The 9,487-nt window shown below is 38.1% G+C and overlaps 1 protein-coding gene across 1 annotated transcript; it reads right to left on the minus strand.

The window, feature by feature from the left end:
- Nucleotides 1-2,536: 2,536 nt before the first annotated feature.
- On the minus strand, nucleotides 2,537-8,988 carry LOC149305416 (epidermal retinol dehydrogenase 2-like). The gene is made up of 6 exons (XM_089477329.1): nucleotides 8,668-8,988; nucleotides 7,826-7,957; nucleotides 5,887-5,986; nucleotides 3,696-3,840; nucleotides 3,195-3,320; nucleotides 2,537-2,630 (listed from the first exon to the last, which is right to left on the minus strand). The coding sequence occupies exons 1-6, from the start codon at nucleotides 8,986-8,988 to the stop codon at nucleotides 2,537-2,539; spliced, it is 918 nt and encodes a 305-aa protein (XP_089333455.1).
- Between the last annotated feature and the right edge of the window lie 499 nt (nucleotides 8,989-9,487).

Genomic DNA, 9,487 nt, shown 5'->3' on the forward strand with positions numbered 1-9,487 from the left:
CTAAAAACACATTTTAATTGAAGCACATCAGAGACTTGCACGCTCTGATTGTATTTGCGGGCAAGGAGCTCTTTGTATGTATTCATACGTATTGTACCCCAATCAAAAAGTCTGTAAGACTACTTTACTTATTATATGACGGCACTTATTGTACTTCCGCTTCCACTAGGTAAATGTTTTAGCACTCAATAAATGAAAATATAGGTACATTGTAGCTTTTTTTTGTAGCAGTTGTGTTTATTGCACCCAATGCTAATTTGATTTTAGACAGGAGATTGAATCGCAAACCATCCGTTATTCACATCGGTTAAAACCAATTTAAGTTTAGATGGGTCATTGGATTGAGCCCATTCTGCACATCTACATCTACAGAGATGTTGTTTCAACATGCAGGCAGCATGCAAACAGCAGCAATTCCTTTGCATTTCACACAACAGCCAGTAGGGGGAGATATTTACACGGCTCAAGCCACAGAGCTAAAACGCCATTTACTAAAAAAGTTAAAATCAAAACCTTGACAGCTATAAAGTCAAATAGCAAGTTTCCCATAAGGACTTAAAAACTATTATACTATTTCATGCAAACGCAATCACCAGGAGCATGGTAATAACATTCCTTTCTTCCAACTGCCAGTACAACATAAAACTACAATAATCTCCAAATTATACATTTTCCATTAATATTGTGTGCCTGCAACAACAAAATTAATCAGAAATTATATCAGACCAGAAATTACAGAACCTTAAAGAAGGTTTTGCTTTTTTTATTATGAGCATCATATCAGAAGCAGAGCAGCATTTCACTTTTAACTATATTTAGAGTTTAAACCTATGAAAAAGGGCCCTCTTTACCTAATGTGTTGATTTGTCTTAGTCTTCCAATTTAAATTTTATCATACCTTTAGAATATATGTTCTGTAAGATGTGCTGAGTAAATTATTGGCCCGATATAAATAAAAGATAAAATTTAGTTTCTACACTAAATAAATGTGCATTAACAGGTAAGTCATACAGATATTGCAAAGTAGCCATAATTTCTCTAAAAATAGTGTATATCGTTCATCATACCATTACACTGTTTGTGTGTACAAGATGATATCACGTACATTGTAGTAATGGATTTGATTTTGGAACATGCAGCTAGAACGTGTGTGATGCCACCTGCATCCCATGAAACTTAGGTATAAACTAGGTAGGATTATGGTAAGCAAATTTGTAAAGAATCCATTATTTAATTGGAAAACAAATACATAATTTAGCATACAAATATAAAACCAAGCATTGTTCTATCCAGTGCAGCTTCAAAGCATATCCACGGTCCATGTAACAACTTACCGGTTCTCATACCTGCACTCTAGAGCACCTTTAGAGAGTAAAGACAGGGGTTCACATTAGGTAAATGTTTAAAAGCCCAGCCGTTCATTATTTGAAGATGGTTAAAGAGAAGGCATCACGAAAAAGAAAAGAAAAAAATAAATCAAGGTAATTCTATTCATAGAAAATGTTACTTTCTTTTTTTGCAGTCAAACATGAAAATTGCACAAATGAGTATCTTCTGAGCATTAGCCACGTTGTCAGTAGTGAGTGCAACCTTCATTTGCTCATTGACAGAAAGAGTAAAAGGTGTTTCATAGTTAGAAAGTTATTATTTTGATACCAGATGCATTTGGCAATATTCTCCACTGATGGGCTAAAGGCTTTCATACAACCAAAAAGCATTAGTTTACAATTACAAAAGAACTAGGATGAATAAGAAGAGCAAAGTTAAAGGGACACTCCAGCCAAATTGTCATGGTGAGATTTTGCAGAATCCCCCCATATGCATTTGCCCCTTTCCCCCTGCCAGCAGATTTTTTTGGTTGGCCACGCATGTGATATACCCCCCCCCCCCCCCGGACAGCTCCAGAACTGGGTCAGAGAAAATCATGGACGAGGGTCTGTTCAAACTACCACGCACACGCAAGGAAAATGCTCCAATTAACTTTAAGAATAATCGGACCATAAAGGAGGAGGGCAGCTGCAGCTTCTACCTCAAGTATTTTTTTTTTAGTTCTTGAAGAATGCATATCAGAGTACTCACATCATGTTACAAGCATTTTTCTTTAATATGGATGTAAGGGACAGTAAACTGTTCCGTTAGTGACTTTGTCTGTATTATGATGTCATTTACTGTGTAGGTACTTTTTCTGTGGTTTAATAACAACAACAGTGGAAATGCTAGAGAATTATACCAAAAAAAAAAATCTAGCGATCCATTTAATTCTACACAGCACAATACAAGCCAATATCTTTTAATATTTTAATTATTTTAATAGGTTGTCTGGCATGTGACCAGGTCCATTTAATGTAAAAATTTAGACAAACAGGTATGGAATGCTTGAAGTACACGTGTTATTGCAAAATATTATTAGAAATCTTATCAAATTGAAGCATACATCTCACATTAAAACTGTGCAAGTGGGAAGAAAGATTTATTTTATTTCATCTGGATGTAATACATTCATTGGTCATCTCATCTTGGTACGTTGTGGTTAAATCTAGTCCTTTTTTACACGGCCTTTGAAATGATCCATGAAATGAAATGCTCCAAAATAATCCCCGAGAACAACTCCCAGCTTTGTCGGGATGATGCTAAAAGTAGACAAAAAGGAAAAAAACAAAACAGAATTTGGATTTGGCTTCAACAAAAATCAACAAAAAAAGGTTTTATGTCTCCTTTTCTATGTCTGTACCCCACCTAGCCATATCCTACAAAGGTATCATCACATTTCCTCCATGTCCCTCATATGTTTGAAGATCAATTGAAAAAAAATGTACTTCCAACTTAAAAAAAAAAAAAAAAAAGAGAAACAAATAAATTATCTGGTGATTTCTTTAAATTCAATCACTAGTGTGATTATTAAAGCAATAGAACTCCCATTCTAGGCTAAGGAGCTTAGCTCCCTCTGAAATCAATGGGAATTTTAGCAGTTAATGATACCGAGAGGAACCGAGCTTGCGCGAGCAGTTTACATACTAATGCTTTCAGTAGAGACAGTCAGAGGAGGACTTAGAAAATGAGACTTCTCTCCCTATTTCGCATGCTCCAATTTGCTTGCAACAAAACACATTGGAGTCCGTGCAAAATTGACTCCAATATCAAAAACGCTTTCAAACGCGTGGCTGTTATAGAGCCTCTGACAAACTATTACTCACTTTTTGAAAGCAAATATGAGGTACAGGCTGCGTGGCATGACCAGATGCACCTGTTCTTTAAGGATAGCATCCACAATTTTCTTGCTTGCATATTGTGGTTCTAAAATAGGCATGAAACGTGGCCACCTATAAAACAAAGTGCATGCATAATTAGAACTACAAATGTACGTTTGACATTTTAGCACGCCGATTGAGTTTTTATACAGAAACTCTTAAATATAGGAAGCCACCCAGACACGGTTTTTGGACTTTGGCTGTTTCCAGATCACCTTAACGTAGTGGAACATGTTACAATAAAGAATACATACGTGATCACATGACGGAGCAGGGGTGCACAACTCCAGTCATCAAGGATCACAAACATAAGAGGCATTCTGTTTATCTCTGTAGTTGTGCAGCACTGCACTATAGGGTTAAAAGACACATGAAGCACTTGTTCTTGTGGTTTTCCAATTTTAACTCTATAGGCAGTTTTAGACCGAGCTATTACAACAGCCTTACTTGGTTGTGCATCCATCGAACATGCCAGTGTTTATAAAATAGGGGCAAACGATAGTGGTCTTCACTCCGGTCTTCCCCAGCGCCAACATTTCAAGGCCGACAGACTCGGCAAAGCCGATAGCTGCAAATTTACTGGCACAATAATCTGTAAAAGGAACATATTTCCTGAAGGGAAGCAGTCGCATAACAGATCATGATAATCGTTAGAACAATAGCACAATCATCATTTTTACAATTTGTAAACACTATTACACATTATAAAATATTCACACTTTTTTCCTGGGAGCTTTAAGGTACAATGTACCTCACCAAAGAACAATACATAAGAATACTTTAATCTGCATTCTTTAAAATGTTGAATAAAACATAAAATACTTACCTTAGGTAGAAGCTGGAGCAGAATGACTCCCCAGTGGTCTGACGGTTCTCGCCACTGATTGGCCCCTTGAAAGGGCAATGCACGTGGGGGATTCTGCTTTAAAGGGGCTTTGTAGCTATCTTAAGCATTAAAGTGCATATTATGGCTGGAGCGTCACTTTAAAGTACGTCATTCATCAAAAAAAAATGACCTGATGATCCTTGGTAGAATAAAATGTATACATTGTTGTAGCCAGGATGAAAGACATTTACTGGGTTTACCTGTAGCCTTTAGCAGAGGATGTAAAGTACATTTTTAGCAGACCCCATATTTCAGGTCAAATATAGTTTACAGCATAAATGGGCCTGGGGAGGGGGATATATATGGAGCTTTATAGTTTGTATCCAAACATTAAACTAGACAAGAACTGTAATATACTTAAAGTAGACACAACGGGCTTATAGCAAAGGTTGTATTAAAATGCAGTATTTCAACACAACTGGTGTCAACATTTTTATGAAATAGCTTTCCTCGTTTATAACTAGAGTTGCCACATCAGCTATTTTTTCCATGTGGGATGACTTAGTTATATATCCCATATATACATCCCATATACTGCAGCACTTTACACGTGCTGGTCAGGAACACACACATATATATATATATATATATATATATATATACACACATATATATATATATATATATATATATATATATATATATATATATATATATATATATATATATATATATATATATACATACACACACATATATACATATACACACACACGCACACTGGAAAAAGGGGGTGGGATGGGAGATATTATGAAGAACCCCAGATAGAACCTCTGCAGATAGAAAATCAGAGATTTTTTCATTTATGTTGATATTTTTTTTTTTAAATCTTCAACTATTCGTATATTTGGAAGTTGCCCTTATTGCCTGACACATTCTTCACAGTATGCAGTGATATGTACTTTACCCATCAGATCACACACTGCGAAAATGTAATAGCCTTTCACCGCTTCAAAGGTCATTTTTCCCATAATAAATACATTAACTTTCAAAATTTGCTGATACTGTGCGCGATTTTGTGTGTTTTATTGACTGAATTTTACTCTCTGGGGCACAGTGTCTCCTTAATAACTACATTACCTTAATAACTACAGGGCATTTTGCAATTAAAAGCAAGATATCAACAATGTGATTTGGGATATTGCTGCTGGCAAGAAGAATTTTTACATGATTGCACTATTTTTGACACTGTTGAGTATGAATTGATTTTTGTTACGTTTCTGTATTTTCACATTTTTTTTCCCCTGACACTGGAAATACTACAGTGGGCCTGAGTCCCAGGGCTAGTGGGCTGAGGATAAAGATTTTTGCGTGGGACTGGTGGATTTGGAACTTTTGGCCACCACTCCTTAAAGTCTCTGGGTCTCCCCAAAGGAATGGCAGTAAAGCCCTGGGGTTCTGTGAGGTCCCCCAGGGAAGATCCTAGCCTTCCACTGGGCTTCTGGTTGGGGAAGGGCTGAAATGTTTTGTGCTTCTCTAGCACTACCAGATTGGTGAGCTGAAGACCCAGCTTTTCTTGCAGGCCTTTTGGCCAAAGTTGGGTGGAAAAGAAGAGTGGGGTTCAGTCATTTGTGGCTCGTCATTGCACTTGGCACTGGTCACAATATGACCAAATCAGAGCTCTGCAAACCTCTTAGAGCAGGATTGTTTTTAGACATGACTGTACAGTTCCGAGCATTACCAATTCTGCAAACACAATGCTTAGTTATTCTTTGAGCTAAAATAATTATTTGCAAAAAAGTCATATTTCACCTGCTAGTCCATTGACTCCAATAAGTCCTGCAGAACTTGCAATGCTTACCAAATGGCCATGGTTGGAGGCCATCATCGCAGGAAGAAAAGCTTTATAAGTCTGTGAAAATAAGTAAAAAAAAATAAAAAATCAATGTACTCAAAATATCTAACAATGCAATATATTTATCAACAGTAATTCTTTACCTTGAATTTTGTATTTTTGGGGCAAGTGAAACTCTGCATCAAATTACGTGGATCATTCAATAATGATAGTAATAGATGTTTATGCAATCCCAGAACTTGGATTATTTCAATATTTGAACAAATACAGACAGTGGTATATGTATAAAGAGCCTACCTGTTGCACAGTGCGGGGCAATCAACGGGAACATTTATGTGGTTGCTATGGGGATTGTTCCACATCAAGAACTTAGGCCCAGAATTGATCTCTCGAAATATGGCCCCGTCGTACTCTCTAGTAATTGTCCCTAAATCACGTAGCTCCAGAGTGCTCGGGTTAAAATATGGATTAGTTTGATAATTCTTCCGTTTCCAAGCAACAACAGAAAAGTCATTGTTACAGCGAGGGCTTCATTAAAATTAATGTGTTGAGGAGGAACTATAGAGCTGAACTAAATGTAATAAAATTCACCGCACAATGTGCATTGCTTAAATAAAGCCTCATCGCTGAAACATTCATTCATTTTCAAGTTAGTCACATTCACTTAATTTTCATAAATTACTAATTTGCCATTTTGGGTCAAAGACCCTAAAATGGTGTCTTGTCTTCTGGAATATATTAGTAGATGCTGCTGACCCACAGAAGCCACGTTGTTTATTCCTCGGCTTCATGTAGACTATGAGCTCTTCTATGAAGGATACTTCCTTTACTTCACTTACTGGGTCTAACATTTAACATCGTCTCCGGCTATTCATTTTAATACATAAATGTATGTATTGTTTAAATTTTAAAACTTTCACAAAATATTTTCATGTTGCTGTGGATCAAACAGAATCCAAAACTGATACCAACATGGGTATTTTTCCTGAACCGAAGAGGGGGATTCAAGAGCCTCTGCAGACATTGTGGAACATGCAGGTTCTTGTTGTCTGGCGCAACATTAGTGGCCTCAAAATAAAAATAAACTGTAACAACAGCTCATCCATTTGTTTAACTTTGTTAACTACTGTAACACTTCTCAAAACAAACCAAGATAACCCACAAAACACCTTGGTTGTTCTGGAGAAGAACCCAAAAAATGTTTTGTTTTGCTGTACCCTCAGTTAGTGTTCAGGACTTGGCCAGCATGCAGAATCCATGATATGTTGGGCCTTCACAAGATTTTGTCTAATACATATTTGTCAGCCTTTAATTTAATATACAGTCTTCACTAAGCACTATGGGGGGCAACCCCAGTGAGCCTCCCCTGAAATAAGAGCTGGCCTTACATAATGGATAGTTAAATTAGGGTGAAGTCACCTCACAAATTTAAGTATGCGTTATGCTTGATCAGCTCTTACTTTATTTGTCAGGATTTTTCCTTCTTTATATATAATGACATTGGGGAAGTGAAACTGCATCTCTCCTTCAAACCGCTGCTTTGGTGAATAAATCCTTAGGTTTGCTAGGTGAACAGTTCACGCGGTTGACGTGGAAAGACATGTAAAGTGTTATTTAGGAAAACATTCTAGCTCAAAAATGGAGTAGATTGCTCCCTAACACCTGTTATTAATTGTCTACTAAAGACATAGCCATCATATTTTACCAATTTCCATGATTAGCAGGCCCCTGCCACAAGACCCAGGAGCACCATTCATATGGTGTTATCCTACAATAGATCTTCTAAATCTTTTCAGATGTGTAGCCACATTTAACATCTTGGGTAAGAAAGTGTCCTGGCCTCCCGGCTTGTAACACTTTGATATCAGAGACAAAAAGACAAGAAAACTGTATTACCCAGAAGTGTGCTATACAGTTCACTTGCATGGTTTTCTCCACAAGAGCATCTGGCGAGTCAATAAATTTCTTTCCAGTTACAATGCCAGCGTTATTAATCAGGATTGTGATGTCACCAACTTCTTTTTTGACCTAGGGAAGTTAAAACCGTGAGAAACGTAAAAGGAAAAACATACATTTTAATAAATGAGTTCTCATGTAATACCAAATGTGTGAGAATGCACCGTATGGCTGGATGCACCACCTATGCAGTCAAGAGGCAAGCCTACACCCTTGCTGTCTTAAGCCTTTCACCCGAGTAGGAACTATTGAAGAAAGGAGGAAAGTATCTGGGCTGCTTGGACACAAGATACCTTAGGTACATTTATTGACACGGTCCCTGAACTCTAAGAAAATAATGTTGGTACTTTAGACACATTTAAATGATGATGGGGGGCTGAGAAGGCATCAGTTGTAAAGGTTTACTGACTTCTAGGCCAATGCCAGTTTTTGGAGTGCCCAACCATCACTCAACTGAATGTTTCCCCTCTTTAAGATAATGAATGTGCTTTCAATCTTCTGGTCTGCAGGAAATAGGGCAAAACTGCCTATGTATACGCAAACTTCAACAAAAGAATGCTACAGCTATAGTACGACAAAACACAAGTAGGTCTGGCTTTTGTAGGACAGCTATTTTAAGTCATGATTAGTTACATAATCACGATAGTGTTTGGAGCTGAATGGTACAGGACTTTGGTCTATTGGCTGTAATTACCTGCACAGTAGCAAACGTTTGATCGCATTCTGAAGTCCTGCCTCATTGCCTTCAAAGAGGAATAACATTTCTTTAGAAATTATTTTACCTGATCAGCAACCCTGTAGACTTCTTCTCTTTTGCTGCAGTCACATACATATGTATGGACCCGAACAGCACCATTTTCCTTGGCCAGTCTACTTGTCTCTTTGTTTCCTTCCTGATTGATATCCCACAAAACTAACGTTGCACCAAGACGGGCAAATTCCAGCGCCATCAACCTTCCTATTCCACTCCCTGCTCCGGTAATTAGGACTAATTCCCCAGCAACATTCTTCCTCCGAGATGGAATGATCCACAAGATGAGGGATTCCAACATCAAGTAAATTGTAAGAAACAACACTTTCAGTGTCTCCAAGAAAAAATTCATGTTCAGATTGTTTGTGTGATGACAACCTGGAAAGAGGAATTAAACAGTTTTATTAACATAATGAACCAGAAGAAGAGGGGGGGGTTGCATGCATAATATGTATTCCTTATGTCTTAGTGAGATACAGAGATATACCGTATTTGCTCTGAAAAATACCCCTTGTCTTATAATCGGGGTCGTCTTATAATCAGACCTCAAATAGAGTTCTGACTATGAGACTAAGATCCAGATCCCCCGCAGCACTGCAGGGGACCTGGATCCCCCTGTCTTATCCCCCCCATTTAACACCCCCCCAAACTTACCGGTGCTTCTGACTCCCTGCTGTGTTGTCCGGGCAGCGGGTAGACGTCTACGCGATTCGCGTAGGCAACTTCCGCTGCAGCCGGAAGGAGGTGCGGTTAGCAGCGGGGGTTGTCTGCGTCCATCGCGCAGACCTTCCCTCAGAACTCTCACTGACAGCCGTCTTCCCGCTGCCAGGACAACACAGCAGGGAGTCGGA

The sequence above is a fragment of the Sceloporus occidentalis genome, unplaced genomic scaffold, assembly GCF_023333645.1.
Source record: "Sceloporus occidentalis isolate IW3139 unplaced genomic scaffold, rSceOcc1.0.p SCAF_11, whole genome shotgun sequence".
NCBI classification, from domain to species: Eukaryota; Metazoa; Chordata; class Lepidosauria; order Squamata; family Phrynosomatidae; genus Sceloporus; species Sceloporus occidentalis.